The sequence below is a fragment of the Coptis chinensis genome, chromosome 7 (assembly GCF_015680905.1).
Source record: "Coptis chinensis isolate HL-2020 chromosome 7, ASM1568090v1, whole genome shotgun sequence".
Classification (NCBI taxonomy): Eukaryota; Viridiplantae; Streptophyta; class Magnoliopsida; order Ranunculales; family Ranunculaceae; genus Coptis; species Coptis chinensis.
Genome location: NC_141462.1, coordinates 79348909 through 79367952, shown reverse-complemented (window position 1 = coordinate 79367952; position 19044 = coordinate 79348909). Strand labels below are relative to the sequence as shown.

At 36.0% G+C, this 19044-nt stretch overlaps 3 protein-coding genes and 1 non-coding gene across 9 annotated transcripts; 3 read left to right on the top strand and 1 right to left on the bottom strand.

Annotated features, from left to right (window-relative positions):
- Positions 1-373: 373 nt before the first annotated feature.
- Positions 374-8094, bottom strand: LOC147489146 (protein HIRA-like). Of its 4 annotated transcripts, none has more exons than XM_086571877.1 (11): positions 8067-8094; positions 7659-7770; positions 7306-7581; positions 6964-7215; positions 6493-6890; positions 5320-6385; positions 4724-4934; positions 4353-4593; positions 4148-4270; positions 1344-1461; positions 374-1000 (listed from the first exon to the last, which is right to left on the bottom strand). In XM_086571877.1, exons 1-11 carry the CDS (start codon positions 8072-8074, stop codon positions 674-676), a joined length of 3132 nt encoding a protein of 1043 aa, XP_086428003.1. In that variant the 5' UTR covers positions 8075-8094; the 3' UTR covers positions 374-673. The 4 variants fall into 4 exon arrangements, with proteins under 4 accessions (XP_086428003.1, XP_086428002.1, XP_086428004.1 ...); XM_086571876.1 differs by having other exon boundaries at positions 8058-8076; XM_086571878.1 differs by lacking the exon at positions 8067-8094 and adding an exon at positions 7961-7992.
- Positions 8095-12737: 4643 nt separating this feature from the next.
- On the top strand, positions 12738-15270 carry LOC147489144 (uncharacterized). 3 transcript variants are annotated; one of them, XM_086569916.1, is made up of 3 exons: positions 12738-13177; positions 14102-14410; positions 15204-15270. In XM_086569916.1, the coding sequence occupies exons 1-2, from the start codon at positions 12840-12842 to the stop codon at positions 14148-14150; spliced, it is 387 nt and encodes a 128-aa protein (XP_086426042.1). In that variant the 5' UTR covers positions 12738-12839; the 3' UTR covers positions 14151-14410; positions 15204-15270. The 3 variants fall into 3 exon arrangements, with proteins under 3 accessions (XP_086426042.1, XP_086426043.1, XP_086426044.1); XM_086569917.1 differs by having other exon boundaries at positions 15144-15266; XM_086569918.1 differs by having other exon boundaries at positions 15191-15208.
- Positions 13486-13559, top strand: TRNAV-AAC (transfer RNA valine (anticodon AAC)). The gene has a single exon. It is a non-coding gene; the product is annotated as a tRNA-Val (tRNA).
- Positions 15271-17140: 1870 nt separating the features above from the next.
- LOC147489143 (uncharacterized) lies at positions 17141-18575 on the top strand. The gene is made up of 5 exons (XM_086569915.1): positions 17141-17196; positions 17299-17375; positions 17673-17788; positions 17877-17985; positions 18405-18575. Exons 2-5 carry the CDS (start codon positions 17343-17345, stop codon positions 18534-18536), a joined length of 390 nt encoding a protein of 129 aa, XP_086426041.1. The 5' UTR covers positions 17141-17196; positions 17299-17342; the 3' UTR covers positions 18537-18575.
- Positions 18576-19044: the final 469 nt, after the last annotated feature.

Genomic DNA, 19044 nt, shown 5'->3' with positions numbered 1-19044 from the left:
ATGTGATGTCTTTCAAACAAGAAAATGGAAAATTCTAAACCTGAAATACAATTTAAAAAACTATACTCTATATCATAGTACAAAATATCATAATATGGATATTTATCGATATTCAATTATTAAATATGTATCGTGAATATATCTCTTTTTTTTTTTTAGAAATATTTGACATTGTTTCACATGTAAATATCGTAAATATATTCAAAATATCGACAAATATCGTAGATATTTTTTGATATATTATAATATATTATTTATATTTATTTGAAATATAATAATAAATATTAAATAAAATTGTTATATACACAAAATATCACAAATCATCACAAAATATTGTCAAAATATCACCAATATTTGCAGTCATACGTATATATATCTAAACATATCGTGATATTTATATATCTTTTTTTGAAATCTAGATAAATATCCCCAAATATCGCGATATATCATAATATTTTGTACTATGGTCTGTATCACTAGTCCACTACCACTGATAGCGTGTTACAGGTTAACAGGAGGGAGTGTAGTACATGAACAAAAAGTGCATAAGTGAGAGTGTTTAACAAAGCGCCCACCTTATGCAATGAAACTTACCAGAGCATTACATTTATATGAAATGGTAAGAAAACTAACTGACTGAATTAGCTGGATGATACAAATATGGTCAGTAACTTTAAGATACAATATTTCCCACTGACAAGCGACAATCTGTTGGATCTGTCCCTGATGGTGTGGCATCCTTTTGATTCACCACTGGAGGGGCTGGATTCACTTGATCTGATGACGGTCTGGGAATGGGATACACTTCATCGTTTGCAGGTTGAGGCGAATCTAATTTGACTTTATCGGTAGGGATGGAATTCACTTGGTCTACACTATCTTGATGGCTTTCATACTCTGAGAGGAGATCCATGAACTCATTTAGCACCCGTTGCACTTTTCTATTTGATGCTATGGCAGGAAGGATATCTTCCCTCAAGAGTTTGTGCTTTTTCATTCCCTGCAGAGGAACATATGATCTTGCTGAATTAGGCAAATAGCTAGAAACCAGTAACTTAACAAGTGAAAAGAATTCCACACTTCAATAGATTTAGCTATGACAAAAGGTTATGGTTGGAGCATGTTAGTAAAGAGAGTATAAACTGTATAACAATGCAATAAAAGTATAATTAGTGACATTAATAGTAAAAGTAATATGCGTACTACTATAATAATTTTAACAACTTGGAAGAAGACCAACAGGAAGGCTTAACAGTCTGGTGTTATAAGACTCGTGAGTGGGAGCTGATCAGCTGAATCTTCTGCAGAAAAACATGTAGAGAGAAACGTGAAACAAGACTTACAAGCACATATGGATCCCATTCAGGGTTCTTGGGGTCTGAAGTCATTGAACCAGCAATCCCTGTTGGAGGCCCCAGAAAGCTCTCACAGACTTCTCGTAAACGAAACTCATCAGCTTCTCTGCCAGACATAATAGAACACTCGTTAGTGTAGGCGTGTAGCTAATCATAATACGAGAAAGTAAGCAACATTTTTTCCTTTTCCTTTCACTGACCAGTAGAGTAAAACCATCCAGCAAGAAACATTTCATTGCTAAAGTGGAGTACACGGAACAGGCATATGTGAAGACACACATCATACTACATGAATTGAACAATAAATTCACAATGACTCACAGCAGCTACGAAAACCTTCTTAATCAAGGAAACGAAGAGGATTGACTAAAACCATCCTAACATTGGGACCCTTTGAGAGTTTGAGGAGATGAGAAGTGAACAGATAAAGATACGAGAATTGTTAGCGTCCTGCCCCTTTAAGGTGTAGGACCATTCTTCCCCACTAAGTGACAAACTAAATTGACCATATACCCATTCTTTATGTCTTTCTTATTTACCCCTGTAAAATTAGTTTTTTCTCAAAAAACGCCTTCTTTTTCCTCAAGATCCGAATCACCTTTTTTCAACCCATTTTCTTCAACTTTAAAAGAGCAACCTCAACACATCTTTTCAAGGAAATTATGGTATTATTTAGATCGGCTTCTTACATTAGATACCTCCCAAAAACTCAATTCAATGAATAATTGGTATTAACCTATAATTTGAATTGATGACTTTCTCCATCAATTTTGGTTTACAAAGAACCTATGGGTTTGTAATTTCAAAGGGAAGATGGTGGTGTGGGGTTGTTCTTACACTTTGAACGCCCATAATGAAAATTTGAGGAAGAATAATTTGCCAAGAACTTAATAACTTGATAAAAATTTCTATACTATAAATCTTTTGAGTTTGGCATTAGATTTTTCTTCCCCAAATTGTTCAATTCTAGATTTTGGTTCTGTTTTTGCTCTTTAGTATTCAAAATGAGAGATAGAGAGAGAGGTCACTGCTGGTGGTTGGAGCCGTACTCAGTTAGGGCGGTTGTTGGTGGAAGGAGAAAGAAGAAGACAAGACAAGGTTCAAATGTCTTGTTCCTTATTTTTTTTTCTTTCAAAATTGGGAACTCTTTGAAAAGATAAAGAGGTATTTTTTTCTGTCTTCATCCAGGTGAGAATGGTCCTACCCCTTTAAAGGGGCAGGACGCTAGCAATTCTCAAAAGATACAATATCAATATTGTTACTGAGGTATACATTTTCCCCCTCATTTTCTCTCTTTCCCTCAGTGTACAACAGAAGGTTTAAGAGTAGAACACACATTGCTTGAGATATCAGCGTAAAGTTAATCCTACCATAAAAAAGATAAGTGATAATTTGAGATACCCCCTTGTTTTGCATTTTTTTTTGAGATACCCCCCTGTTTTCAAATTCATTTGATATACCCCCCTACTGACACAGGAAAGTGACGTGGTGGATGATACATGTCATATATCATGATGACACATGTCTTGTATCATGTATCATCATGACATATGACATGTATCATCCTGATACAAGACGTGTAGCACGATGATACAAGACATGTATCATCTGCCACGTCACTGTGTCAGATAAATGTGTCATCAGTAGGGGGGTATATCAAATGAATTTGAAAACAGGGGGGTATCTCAAAAAAAAATGCAAAACAGGGGGGTATCTCAAATTATCCCAAAAGATAACTGTGCTAATGAGAACATAGCAACAACTACTTGATAGGGATACAAAAAAATTAAAAAGGAGCCAAAATAAGGCTGATTTGTGTACAACCAATCAACAAAATCTATGATGACTAGGGAAACATACAACTGAAAAAAAGAAACACAAAAGAAGATCAACAATACTTCCAATTATAAAATCAAACATAGTATACAATCCCCAAACAATTGAACAAAAACCTTACTAACTATGTAAACACTAAGAAGGTTGAAGGTTGTTGAACATTATTCCTTTTGCAATCAGGAAGGGACTTTGGTTGGAGATGAACAGTAAAAAGTTTGACGATAGAGCAGTGACCGTGGAGGTGATTATCTCTATCATAGGTTTCATTTTTCATTGGTCGGAGACCTGGGAGGATCTCAGAGATGTTGTCATTTGAGAGTTTCATTTTCAGAGTGGATTCTTTTTTGGGTGTCATGTACTGTTTGTCACGGATAATATTTTAGATGCTCTTGTAGCTCTCATTTGATCTCTCTAATCTACTCGTACTGCACATTTGTAGGATATCACATCCACTCTACTGATTAAAATAAATGAACTAAAAAGAGAGAGAGGACAACGAAAAGAGGTCATCTGGCAGGACTGTTTGCGATTCCGGGATTCATGGGAAAAAAAGCTAGGTTACATTGACACTCCGTATCGGACACGGATAAGAATTGTCGGACATGGCAAAATATCAAAATTTGAGATAAATTACATGCAATATGTGTCCGACACGGACACGTGGATACGTATCCGACACGGATTTTTTTCAAAATATGGCGTGTCCATGTAACCTAGGAAAAAAGGCACATCAACAAAGCAACAATGGAGCGCACTTGCACAGTAACACCAACAAAACAAATTAACCATATACAAATAAAACTGAAAAATTGAACAGCTATTCTATATGAAGAAAACGAACTAAACAAGATATAAGAACCTCTTCAGCAGTATTAATCATGGAATACACTTATATCAAAGGAAGACTCAAATAATATAAAAATAATTGGTGCAAGAAAAGGAAGTAGTTCACTTGCCTTGCCAAGAACCGGACATAAGACAGGAGACACTGATAGTATTCATTAGAGGATTTCAATGCCAGTGAAGATGCCAACTGGGTCTCCAAATGAGCACGTGTCTGCACATGGTCATCGGTCACTCTGACACCACACATTATAAGAATTTAAATTTCCAATACAATCAGTAAAAACATCAAGATTTTGTAAGTGCTTAAAGTGATACCTGCTCCAATTTGGCTTTCTGGCCAAGTATTTCCCAACATCCACCTGCAAAGAAGCAAGTTCACAACTTCGCACAGAACCCAAATTCCAGGAACTAGCAAAACTTGATGCAGGGAAGCAAGAATCTGCTATTCTCAGCCAACACATTAAGCTCATATCATAAATGAATGCGTGGCGGTCTGCTAGAATGATAAGAGGCGAACCAAAGTTTGAGAACCTTGCAGCTATAACTTTAATTTTGCCTGTAAATTCAGCAAGTACAGACAACATAACCAGCTGATCCAAGGGTGAAGCATCTAAAGAATACGTACTCAACCAGCTATGATGTAAGAACAACCCTATTCATTCCATTAACCTCCATATTGGTCATACCTGCATCTTTGGTAGAAGAATCTTGTCGAGAAGGAATAAGAGGAGCCAAAGAGTCCTGCAGAAGACAGGTCCTGTTGAGCAGGTCCCATACATATATAGACCCCTTCTTTGTAACAAGTAGCAACTTTGAACACTTGTCGCAATCAATGAATATTGCAGCAGATCCCATCATCATTGTTGGCATCGCACGTCTTCCGCACTTTGTGTAAATCTAACCAAGAAAAAGAAGAGCAACAATGTGTTATCTGTCATCTTAACTCCTCCAGTATCTAATCTAAGCAAGTAAACACGTTTCAAGTGTGTCAATGTCAAAATCTCTGACTTAATATTATCGACTTATCGTCATAAAGTTTAATAATCGTTTGTCTTATTAAAAGACAAACCCACCCACCCCCAGCCCCCAATCATATTTTTTCAGTATGTCAAGCTTTATATCATACTGCTAAGATTCAGCTGATCAGTAAGCACTCACATTCCTTAACACTGCAATCTTCATATAAAACAGTCATTACAATTTGGAAAATGTACAAATCAAAGAGAAGTTTAAAGGAAGAACAAAGAGTAGAACTGCTAGTAGGGAAGATCTTTAGAGATACCTGTAGGCAGCCGTCTTCACACCCAACAGCCCAGAAATTGGCATTTCCAGCCAGGACAGTAACCTCTCCAGACATTCTATCAGACCAAAGTGTCTGAGCCCCTCTTGAGCATGTAATTTCAGTTTCCTTTGTTGTAAATGCATTGCCTAAACCAACCACATCATTCACAGAGTGCTCAACTGGGTAAGCTTGCAAGCAAACAGGTATACTATCTTCCCCTTCTTTCTCATCAAATACCCTAATCAAAAGAGCAGAGCAGTCAGCAGCCTGACCACCTGAAGTTCTCACAACTTCTGAATGCTCAATGCTTATGCTTCCTTCTTTATTTGCAGAGGCAGGAACCTTCTCGATGACCAAGCTTTCACTTACAGCAGCTCTTGCAGTAACCCCTGAACGTTCCTTAACTCCACCCTTGCTGCTTTTACCCTCAGCCATATTCGCTTTGGATTTTTCAGTAAATTGTCTTTCGAAAGAATCTTCCTTGGTGCTACCGTCATTGGCAACCACCCCATTATTATCCTCTCCTTGATCCAAGGCATTGGTGTGGAAGTCAAGTGCTTGATATTGGATGCCACCAGAGTCATTTTCCTGATGAACAGGCACCCCAACTGCTTCAGGGATGATCCTCTTTCGGCCATCAGACCGCCTATATTCTCTTTGCTTCACAGGACTAGAAATCCTAGTAGAAGCCATCACTCTATTCAACGCATCACCACTGGTCCTTTCCTTCTTCCCTTCAATTTGAGGGGCAGGAGCCTTCACAAGTGACTGACAAGCGTTAAGGACCCCTGAACCGCCAGAAGATTTTCCTGGAGCCAGGTTCTGCTGGACACCAGAGGATACTTTTTTATTAGTAGATTGTTTGGCAGATGCCGCCTCCAGTAACAGTTGTGCTGGGCTTTCAGCTAAGTTTGCTTGGCGTCCTCTGACATCACCATATCGGTTTTTCTTCAACTCGTCCAATTCAGCATCAGTTAACTTGTGGCCAAGCTCCTTTACCTCAAAATGGAACGTTGCCACTGTCCCATCAAGGGAGCAAGCAAAAAGTGAATAACCATCAGGACTCCTGTTTCAGAACAAGGTGGGAAATAAGCTCTCGTCCTCAAATTACAATTTCTTTCAGTGCAGTAGCAGTACCAATAAGTTTCATAATATGATCAATGTGCCACTTACCATGATAGATCGACGACACTTTGAGTAAAGAAATGCTTGGCTACAAAGAGAGGACGGGCACTACCAGTTGTCCACACAGTTATTGTTCTGTCCTGACTCCCAATCGCAATAACATTGTAAGGCAGTGATTCTTTTGCTGCAGTCTTGGAAGAACCATTAGACCATCCAACAGAGACGCCTTTTACATCCTGACCATTGGATAAATTTTTTCTGAACATTGAATGGTTGAACTTAACTACTATAACAGGTGCATTGTGGCCCAAGAAATCAAAAGTGGAAGACCATTCCCCTCTTTCCAAGACAGGTGCAGAATGCCTAGGTTTCTGAAAACCATGAGTGGTGGTGATAAAGTGGCCACAAGGAGACCACCCAAGGCGTCTAAAAAAGGTTGATCCAAGCTGAAAAGACAATTCTAATAAAGATACAATGTAAATGACAAGAACTAAACGAAAATAGAACGAACAAACATACAGATTTTGCCCAGTGCCCATCAGTCCGGTGTACGAGACTCCAATCACTTGTTCTCCAAATAATCACAGTCTTGTCATCTGACTGGCTTGCTATGAAGGAGCCAATGGGATCCCATGTGACCCCTTTAACCAGGCTAGAGTGACCCCTGAGAACAGCTGTACAGATGCCATTGCTCATGTTCCAAATGTGAATCGTGTTGTCCAGACTACCACTAGCTAAAACCGAATCATCTGGAGACCAATTAAGATCCACCTACTTCAGCATTTAAAAACAAATCTTCAGTTAGAAAGTGGTATAATATAAGATTGCATCAGAAAATTAGATAGTGAGCATTTTGATTACCACATCAGCAGTGTGTCCTCGTAGCGACATTACAACTTTCCAATTCTCAACATCTGGGGGCTCTCCACTACCAAATTCAGTGGTGCCCGAACCTGGTTTCCTCTCGTGAATAAGAATGACTTGATCATCGGAGCCAGATGCCAAATGTCTACCATGTCTAGCCCATCTAATACAGTTAACTGACCCAAAGTGATCACGTAGGGTTGCCAACAGTTTCTGAGTTGACGGGCCATGTTCTGGCTCCACATCCATACATTTCATGTTCCATATACGCACCTATAATACACAGCCATAATATTACTACGAAACAAGTAAGTTAAAATAAAGGAGGAAAAAAAAAAAAAAAAAAATACCTTGTGATCACCACCACCAGTTGCAAACCTAAGTCCACCTGGTTGAATATCAATGGAGAATATTTGCATGCTTCCATGTCTAATCCAACTTGGTTTCTCTGCAATCATCTCTCTAAACAATTCACAATAACAAACAAAATGAGACTAGTTTATAACAACATTCTTCATACTTGTATGACCCAAAAACAGAACCACTTGTAATTTTCAAGGGTCAACTTAGTCAGTGTGTTGTTTTCAAAAGATTTTCTAAATAATAAAAGAAAAGAGAGAGAGGAATTGTGTAATAATAAGAGAAGTTAAACCAGATTTTTGGTGAACTCTTGTTGACAAGAACAGAATAAGTGTTTTCAAAATGTCGACAAGTTAAAAACCCAAAATTCCTTGAGAGATTTCGGTAACCTTATATACCCTGGCATTCGCGGAAGACACTAGACGCCCTAAGCACAATTTGAGTCGGACCAGACCAAGCCCATTTATTTGGTTTGACACCCTAGTCAACTTCAACACTCATTGTGGGTTTTGAACATAGTTCAAGAGAGAACAGATAATAGCCCTAATACACCGATATTGAATAGTTACTACCGGGAAAAACTTTTCCCCACATAAGGACATATTTTTTAATGACTCATAAGGACGGGGTAGATGAAAGGTCAAATATACCTTTGACATGAAATTAAAAACGATTCGGGTAGATGAAATATCAAGTATACACTTAATGCGAAATAATAAACGGCCCGGCCCAACCGAAACGACCCAGTATATATAGTATGGAACAATCATTGTGTAACCGAAATGACGTGACCCAATGTATATAGTATGAACAATCATTGCTCGGACCTCATCATGAGCTATGAACAATCATTATTCGTATAAACATTCATTGTTCGTACCTATTTGGGGTATGAACAATCACTATTCATATATCAAGATAATATATGATCAGTAAAAACACCTATTAGAGTATGATTGATTGTTCATTCCTATTGTTCGTATATACTTTAACATAAGCTATAAATACTCATTGTTCATGTGAATATGAACAATCATTGTTCATACCTATTTGGGGTATGAACAATCAATATTCATACCTCAATATAATGTATGATCACTAAGAACACCTATTGGAGTATGAACAATCAGTAAAAATATTTATTGGAGTATGAACAATCACTTTTCATATTTCAATATGAGCTATGAACACTCATTGTTCATATCTATTTGGGGTATGAACAATCAATGTTCATACCTCAATATAATATATGATCAGTAAGAACACTTATTGAAGTATGAACAATCATTGTTCATATCTATTTAGGGTATGAACAATCAATGCTCATACCTCAATATAATGTACGGTCAGTAAGAATACCTATTGGAGTATGAACAATCATTATTCATACTGTGTTCATATCTCAATATAATATATGATCAGTAAAAACACTTATTGGAGTATGAACAATCATTAGTCATATATATTTGGAGTATGAACAATCATTAGTCATATATATTTGGAGTATGAACAATCATTGTTCATATCCCAACATGAGCTATTAGCACTCATTGTTCATATGAACAATTATTGTTCTTATTGATCATACATTATGTGATGTATGAACAGTATGAACATTTATTGCAGTAATGAGTGTTCATACCTATTTGGGGTTCATACTTCAACATGAGTTATAAACAATCATTGTTCATACCTATTTGGGGTATGAACAATTAATATTCATACTTCAACATAATGTATGATCAGTAAGAACATCTATTAGAGTATGAACAATAATTGTTCATACCTATTTGGGGTATGAATAATCATTGATCATACATCAACATGAGCTATGAACATTCATTGTTCATACTATTCATACATCAACGTAATGTATGATCAGTAAGAATACTTATTAGAGTATGAGCAATTAATGTTCATATATCTATTTGGGGTATGAACAATCACTGTTCACACCTCAACGTAATGTATGATCAAGAACACCTATATATTGGAGTATGGACAATCAATGTTCATACTTATTTGGGGTATGAACAATCACTGTTCATACTAACATGAGCTATGAACAATCATTGTTCATACCTATTTGGAGTATGAACAATCAATGTTTATACTTCAACATAATGTATCATCAGTAATAACACATATTGGAGTATGAACAATCATTGTTTATACCTCAACATGAGTTATAAACAATTATTGTTCATACCTCAACATATTGCATGAGGTACATTAACCTATTTGGGTATGAACAATCACTATTCATACATCAACAGAAGGTATGAACATGTATTGTTCATAGAAACAACTGAAAGGGTAAAATTGGAAAATATTTATTTCAAATCCGGACTATTTGTCCTTATGAGTTATTTTCACTTGAAAATTGGTTTTCAGGGTTATTTATACCCGAAAATTGTCCTTAAGAGTGATTTAAAAAAAACATTAGTTCTATGAGTGATTTTCACGCAAAATGGGCCTTGGGAGTTGGGACCAATTTCTTATAGTTACTAATCTCATTTAAAACAGTTTTGTTAAATAAATAAATATACTACTTTAAAAAGAATGACTCCGTGAACTGTGTTGTTTTCCGATTATACCCCTAAATGGGTTCCATTATTACGATCCCGTTCAAAAATGTATTATGTAATAACATAGGTGAGAGAGGGGTAAAACTGTCAATTTCTACAGTGAAATTTAGACGTTTCTCTCTCATTTTAGAACATTGCTTTCAATTTTGTAAATTACCACTGACCGAAATTTAACTTTTTCTTCTGCCCTTCCCAAACTAGCTGACCGAAATTAAGATACTGCCCTCGGTTTTACAATAATTTGCGATAATGCCACTGGCTGAATTTTAACATTTTGTTCTCCTCCCCGGCTGACCGCACACATGGCTATGCCACGTGACAGGAAGTTAGTAAATAAATAAAAAAACAAAAAAGAATAAGAAAATTTAACCGATATAACCATATGGAGGTTGAGGTCTGGACTAGGGGTGGGAATTTGGCCCTAACGACCCTAACCCGGCCCTGACCGACCCGACCCTAAGCCCTATAAAGCCCTCACAACTAAAGCCTTCACAGAGTTTAGGGGGGGCCGTCCCTAATGCCTTCTAGGCAAGGCTAGGCTAAGATTCTAAAACATAGGTCCTAACCCTAATTGACCCTCATTAGCTCGACCCTAACCCGAACCCTAACCAAGCTCCTAACCAAGCCCTAACCGCCCCGCTTTTCACACTTTCACTATAAATACACATACCATAATTGTCCAACTCTTTGTTAAATATTTTCAATTAAAATAACATTGTTCTTTCAGAATTTATCACTTACACCCAAGGGTACTTCCAATAACTTGTCTTATATAACAAAAACTTGTCAACTTAAGCAGCCTATGAAGAACAATGAGCACTAGCCTAATAAAAATAAGACTTTATTCCTTTGATCATCAAGTCAAAGTCCATAACTTATTATTCTCAATTTCTTTTCTCACTTATTTCTTATAAATTATATTTTTATTCTCATCCAAGCCAAGTCTAAAACTAAAAAAGTTTCCTTTCACACCATTTAAAAGCAAAATAAAGCGGACATTTGTAACATAAAACCAAAACAACATTTGTCGGAAAAATGACATTTGTAATCTCAAACCTTTCTCCATCACTTGTTCAAAAGCCAATATTTTCATTTCCATATACAAAGCTTGAATCACTTTTAAATTAAAAGAAATGTAATATTATATTTGTTTGAATCTATTATAGAAATAATTTATGATATTACAAATAGTTTAACAACTTCCATTTGACCAGTAACCAAAACTATTATGTTTATTCTTTTATATCTATTACTTTTCCTTTAAAATGATAATATAATTATTTGTCTACATGTATTTCAATGTTAAATGTAATTTTAGTGAGGTTTGAGTCAAGGAAGAACAAATTAGAACTTCGATGTACTTTGGTTTCATTAGATTGTGGATGTGCATTTTAAATTTTTGGACTTATACTGATTATTACTAGATTGGTTGGACTTTGAGTTTGTAGATTATCAGACATTTTTGTAATATAAATGAGTTTTAAACGATGTAGTAAAAAAAAAATATATATAGCCCTACCTAAAGCCTTTAAAGAGGGCTTAGGGTAGGGTAAAGGATCGAGGGTTTAGGTTTAGACTCTATCTTACGACTTTAGGGCGACCCGACCTTTAATATTTGAAGGGCTTTAAATGTTTAGGGCCGGGCTAACCCGACCCGGCCCATTGCCCACCCCTAGTCTGGACCATTGAAAATTTCAAAGTTTGGCAATCAACAATTTGAAATTTTTTATGCAGCAAAAAAAAACACAATTCAATTTTCTGAAGGGCTGAAGTTTTTCTGGTGGCCCAATGCCCCATAAGTTGTTAGTCTCATTGACTTATTGGATGCGAATTGCGATTGCCCCGACTCAAAACCTTTTCACGATTTGGAATGTTCTGCTCCAAATGCTTTATTTAATTCAATTTTAGTCCAAAACAAATTACATAACCGCCTCTATATTTAATTCATTTTATCCACTATTTTCAAACCTCGTTGATTTCTTAAATGAATATATATGGTAAGCGATATGAACTGAATTTACGCACATATACACACTTTGTTGCTACCGACCAGTCGACCACAGTACTACACACTAGCAAATCAGTCAGACTATTGAAAAAAAAAAAACTAGCAAATCAGTGGCATTGTTTAAAATTACATATAACCTCTGAAAAAACGAAAAATAGTGCAAGTAACATCAATTGGTCAGAATAAATAAGTATTTAGTTATAACTTATAAACATCAATTGGTCAGAAACTCGTTGTATGACCCGTTTGCTATAAGTTAATAATAAGTATTTAGTTAAATAAAAAAAAAAAAAATAAACATCAATTGGTCAGAAATATGGTCTTCTAATCCATTTAGTTATAAAGCAGGTAAAACTGCTACGCTCAAGAGAGTGCCATTTCAACTCACCCTCAAATCTTCCACCAACTCCAAGTCTCCAACCACTAAGAAACCTCTTGCATATATATACACTCAAATGTACGTACTACTCAATGTATCATAATATTCTCTTCCAAGTTCCACCAACCTTAGAAAACCTCAAGCTACCTATATATAATCATACCTTTGAAGAAACTTAACACAACACCATCTAGGAATGAAAGTCTTATATATCATGGCAAGAGTTTTTTCATCATCAACAACCAAAGCAACAATGGCAGACAAAATTTCATGGCATTGTATTTTATTCTTGGCACTAGTACTCTTGTTGAGTTGTTGTGATTCAAGTGAGACCAAGTCATCCTTAATGATGAATCAGGGAATGGCCAACAACAGGCCTTGTGATGAAATTTATGTAGTTGCAGATGGTGAAACTCTTCATACTATAAGCGAGAAATGCAGCGACCCCTACATTGTTGAAGAGAATCCACATATCCATGATCCAGACGATGTTTTCCCAGGGCTTGTGATCAAAATCACTCCGTTCATTGTTAGGTAGTTTCTTGGTAAATGTTCCTTCCATGTATATGTGAAGAAGAGAGCTTGTGATTAAGCTCCTACTATATACCGTATGAATGAAAGCCACTATTTAATGTGTTAAAATATGAAGATTTTGAATGTTGTATAGTATGTATAATATAGTTTAGATTGGAAGGCTCATCAGTGTTTGTTCATGCTTCATCTTTTTAAATTAATTGAATTTGAGCTGTAGCATGATGATCGTTTCATCCGGCTTCTTCTATAGACAGTAGTAGTGTTCAGCCATCGAACATTTATTTTATTACCAAATCTTCGACCAAAAGGGTTTCGTGGTGTAGTTGGTTATCACGTCAGTCTAACACACTGAAGGTCTCCGGTTCAAGTCCGGGCGAAGCCATATATTTATTTAAATTTTTTTGGTACCAATTTAATTTAAGGACCTCAGAATGCTCCCAGTGACCCACATCAGTTCCCTTTTTTTCTCTGAGACTGACACATCAGATTTTTCTTAAAAAAACCCATTCTTAAATCTTATCTCCAATCTTAAATCTTATATCCATTCTTAAACAAAAAGAAACCTTAAACACGACATGTGTGCTTCCTGGAAAAATAATCCAAACCCCTCTTAAGAATGAAAGCCTAGCAGTAATTAAGGGAGAAGCCACCCACTCTCGGTGAGATGACTCTCGAAGATTTCCTGGTCAGGGGTCTTCCGGCGATAAAGCTGCAGCACCTGTTAGCAAATCATAAATGCTTTTTCAGCAAAACTATTTAAGCTGTTTCATTATATTACCATGTTGGGTCCTTCTTGAATTATTGCATTTTGAGGATAGTCCTGATCACGCAATTTAAGAAGCGCAACTTGAAAGAGTATTTGGTATTTCCAGTGTATGTTCGTTGTAATATATTGGTGTAAATCAGATTGTTTGTTTCATTCAGGTGGTTGGTTCTTTTGGAATTGTTGTATTGTTGTAAGAACTGGTTTTGAAGAAAAATGTCGTAGTAATTTAGCTGAGTTTGCTGTAGAAGGGTTGGTTCTGTGGGAAAGATGAGGATAAGAACACAGGCCCTATGTTTCCTAGGCTTCATGTTAATGATACAGAGAAAGGAGGACCAAGGGCACCTCCAAGGAACAAAATGGCTCTATATGAACAGCTTAGTATCCCCTCTCAGAGGTCAGCCTCGACATTGCCTACAGGACGCAACACTGCCCCCGACCCTATACCTCCTGTGGCATCGTTGAGCCAGGTGAGTTTTTGAGAAGCTAAATGGTTTATTTGTCTGAAAGCCATCATGTCATTTGGTTTGTCATTTTATTGTTTGCTGGTGGGTTTACTTATGAAGTTTAGTTTGAATTAACATTCTCTTTTACAAAAGAAATCAGTAGCTTTGTTTTTTTTGTTGGTTCTTTATGAATTAATTTTTCCGTATGACGTGTTATGCCTTGATTGGATCTTATTGTGGTTCTTTTAGTCAGAAAGTAAAAAAGATAAAATATGAACACTGATATAACATTCATAAATTACCCTTTCAAATAGTGAAACACTTCACCGTGATCAGTTCCTTGGTCATCCTAATCATGGCACAAAAGGCTATAACCAGTAATTCAAATAGTTTTGTATATGGAAACAACCACGGAGTCATTGCTTGAACAGCAAATACAACTTAATATGAAAACATCACAACATTTACCAAATGAATGCACACATGATACCGTATTTTTGTGTTTGCTAGAATTTGATTTGTCATCGAGTGCAATTTAAACAGATGTAAAGTAGAAACTGTATGAAAGTAGGTACAGGAACTGTGATCAGGAGGTGTTTTTATGGGTTTAGAAATTATAGAGCATAGTACAAATAGTTTATGTGCTGCATTGTGATAGTAAGTAGTAACCCATGTGTTTTTACAAAAAAAAAAAAAAAAAAAAAAAAAAAAAAAAAATCTCTTTTATTCTATGCTAGCACTGTTTCTTCTAAAGCAGAACTCTCTCAACATCAAAGTTGTCCATGAAGTTCTCTTTCATTTTAGTACTGTGTTTCAGATCAAAGGCTTAACGTGAATCTTGAAGCAATCTTACACGAATTGTCCATATTGATCTCATTTCCAGGTACGTTGACATATTGTATTGATGCTTGAAATTCTTAATTTGAAATGAATCTAAACTTAGTTTCAAGTTGTACATTGTAGCTATACATTTTGAAATGTAATCAGAATCATCCAAGATAAAATTCAACCTTGAATATCTGACACAAGCACTTGCAAAGATGCCCCAATGCATATGCATATTTTTCCAGAATATTAGAATTTCCAAGTTTAAGGGAAAAACCAAGTTGAATGGTGGTTTTCATGCCACTTTTTTTCTTTTTCTTTTTTCCCTTTTATGTCACAATTTCTTAAAATCATAATTTCAGTGTGACAGGGTAATTTTGAGCATAAGAGGACAACCAAGTTGATAAAACTATTAGTTTCTTCTGTTTCTGTAAATTCAGTCTTTGTTAGTGGTGTTACCATCTTTGAGTTGGTTCTCCATAACCTGTCTTTGCATTTGTTTGGGCTAAATTTTCCTCTCAGAATTGCATTCGGGGGACTCCTCATGAATAGAGCTTCTTCTAGGCCAATATCTTCCTATCTCTTGACCGTTCACCAAGCTAGGCCTTTTCCCATGTCTATCATGTCCGGACCAATCGGTTCATCTCCGGATGGGAGATCTACAATGGCCCGCAATATCAACCGGTTTGTTTTCTTAAAGAACCGAATAATCAATTTCTTAAATAGGCTAGAGAGGATTACTGCATCATTAATTTCTTTACTATTCCATATACACGTGGTAGAGTCCCTCATTGTGTTATACACTGCATTATTGCCTTATTGTTCAATATCCTTAACACCATAATACTGCACTCACCTTATACCATGTGAGAGGCTAATCTTTAGGTGGCTCTGAACTTGATTACCTTGACACTATTTAGGCCAATTTCATGGTAAATTTTAAGGTGCTCTCCCTCCAATCCAATCTGAAAAGAAAGAAAGCATTGGATTGCCTTATGTGGGTTGGGAAATGATGGACTAGCATTTTAACTTGCGTTTTTTTGCCTTCTTCGGGTGCGTGCAGATAATGATATTGGTGGATGATTGGGGGGCGTGGCACGATTGATCATTCACCATGGAATGGTTGCACATTTGGCTGATTTCATCATGCCGTTTTTTCTCTTTATTGTGGGTGTTGCAATTGCTCTTGCACTTAAGTTACGTGCTAAATATAGTGACGATATGTTCAAACCTCAAAATATACAAATAAGCTGATAGGAAGTCGTAAACACACTTCACCTCAGCTTCAAATCTGATAAATAAAGTGTCAAACTTTAAAATGAAAGGGATGAGTTCGAATTTCATAAAGGATGTCAACAGGATTTAGATGGTGACATTTTCGATGATGATGGCCGCGTTAAACGAACTGGTATTTTTATAATTAATTTTTCATTATGTTTTTTAAGTAGTTGTTTCATTCTTTGTTTTACCTGTATCTTGATTTCTTATGGTGATTGCGTTTGCATGTTTTTGGTGAAGGGACATTGTTGACTGCAAGTGCACATATAATAACTGCAGTTATCGGTTCTGAGGTGCTCTCATTAGCATGGGCTATATAGCTCAGTTGGGTTGGATAGCTGGCCCAATAGCCCTCATGACGTTCGCACTCATTACTTTGTTCACTTCTACGTTACTGGCCGATTGTTACCGATCACCTGATCCACTTACAGGGAAGAGAAACTATACCTACAGTGATGCTGTGGGAGCTAGCTTAGGTAATTCTAATGGGCTTTGTCATCCTATAAATCCCTGGCTAGCATATTTCATAGTAGTGTATCCATGTGTCTACATTACTGCGCAAGATTAATTTTTGAAACCGAATGAAGATGATCTCATATTTAGCTGTTCTAATATTAATTTGCAGAGAATCCAAAAAGTGGGAGATACGGTTAAGAAAATTATCATTAGAACGATAAAGCTTCTCTTATGGGGAATTATTTTGCAAGGTAATCTATGGAAGAAATTTAGAAATAAAAGTTCTGCACAAAATATTTCTTATTGTTAACTTTTCTGGCTTTTTTCTAACACAACTTTCTATATGATTGAAGGTGGCTACTCTCATGCTCCTGACGACCTCTCTTATGGAATTGACATGAAGCAAATCCATTGGTGTGGCATTCTTCAGGTTTGCTAACCCTTTTTTTTTTGTTCATATTTTAGAAAAACAAAACTGTGAAAGCCCAGGGAACTAAGGGTAAATTTCAACTTGGGCTGTACTAGACCCATAACATGCAACAACACAAGTTTGGGTTGAGTTAGCAATCCTACTCCATCCTACGATTCTAAATGCATGATTTGATCCAGAGACTGGTAACTAGGCTTGGGCCTTTCTACGCCAATTGATCATAGCAAGAGCTATCTAATTTCTTAGCCGATTGCCCGATTCAAATAATTTCTCAAGAATTCGTTATTTTACTTGCAGAGAATTTCTTTGGTATACTTGATTGTCGCTCTAATAGAGACTTTCACTACAAAGGTCAGACCTACAGTACTTAAATCAGGACATTTCTCCATTTTCAGTGCATATCGTTGGCAATGGTGAGCAATATAAGATGCAAAAGATAAAATATAAGAAATCTTCATCGTAAGAATGCAAAACTTTAATGGATTATTATCAATGTTCCAGGCTTGCAGGGTTTATCTCCTTTCTCATTTACATGATCACAACATTCTCATTGTATGTTCCTGATTGGAGTTACGAGTTTGATGAGGATCATCAGATCAAGAAGTATATCGTACGTGTATATTCCTGTCTCTCCTATGTGTTACATAATTTGTTATCATTATAAAAAAAAAAACATAATTTGTTACCATTGTTGACATTATCGCAATCGAGATGCCATAATACATATTTGTAAGTAAATTTTGTTTCGTTGAAATGGTATTGTATATGTCTTGATTTGGAGTTTTGGGGAGCTTCAACTTCTGATTTAGCGTCCTTTGCTTCTGTTATGTTTTGCATGCTTGTGTAATGACTAATGAGAGTAAATGAGTAGTGGTACACTACTTAGTAGTTTGAAACAAGATTCAAATGATATTGCGTAGGAATTTCAAACTAGCAGGATTTAAGTCAATTAATAACTATTTATGGTATTTGTGTTAATGGACAAATGTGTTTTTTTTGTTTGATGATTAGTATTTTCATTTTTATCAGGTATTTAATGATTTTGAAAAACCAATAATTCTCAAGTTTGGCGAGAATGCTCCCAAGAAGCCACATCACCCCGTTCTATCAACTTGTACGTGCTTTAGTTTAGATTACCTATTTACCTTGTATAGCATATGAGTCCAAATATTTCATAATCCAAAGTTATATCATTTATTTGACTTTGGAAGCTAATATCTACCAACCCCCCACCCCCCCCCCCCCCCCAAAAAAAAAACCTAATCTGTGAGGGCCCCAACTATCTTTTTAAAATCTGATTAAATTGATTTAAGTATGCATTATTTGAATTTCGAATATTCCCGGACAACAGATTCTAGCTTTGAATTGATAATAAATAATTGATCCCAGGTCAATCAGGCCTAAAACATACAAGCAATCTGAACCTCTGACAAATATGATAAGTTGAAACAAGAAGCAATATATATATGCTTCACTTCAAAGTTCAAACAGGCATATCCACAATGATTAGACTGATTTTGTGATAATTGGAATGCGAGCATGAAATATATTATGAAGTTTTATAGTGACTACTTAACGAAACAAGGTTCCATGTAACAGGCGATATATTAGGTGGATCGGAAATATAACCGGAAATAACACGGATTTATATTAAAAAATGCAAACGTAA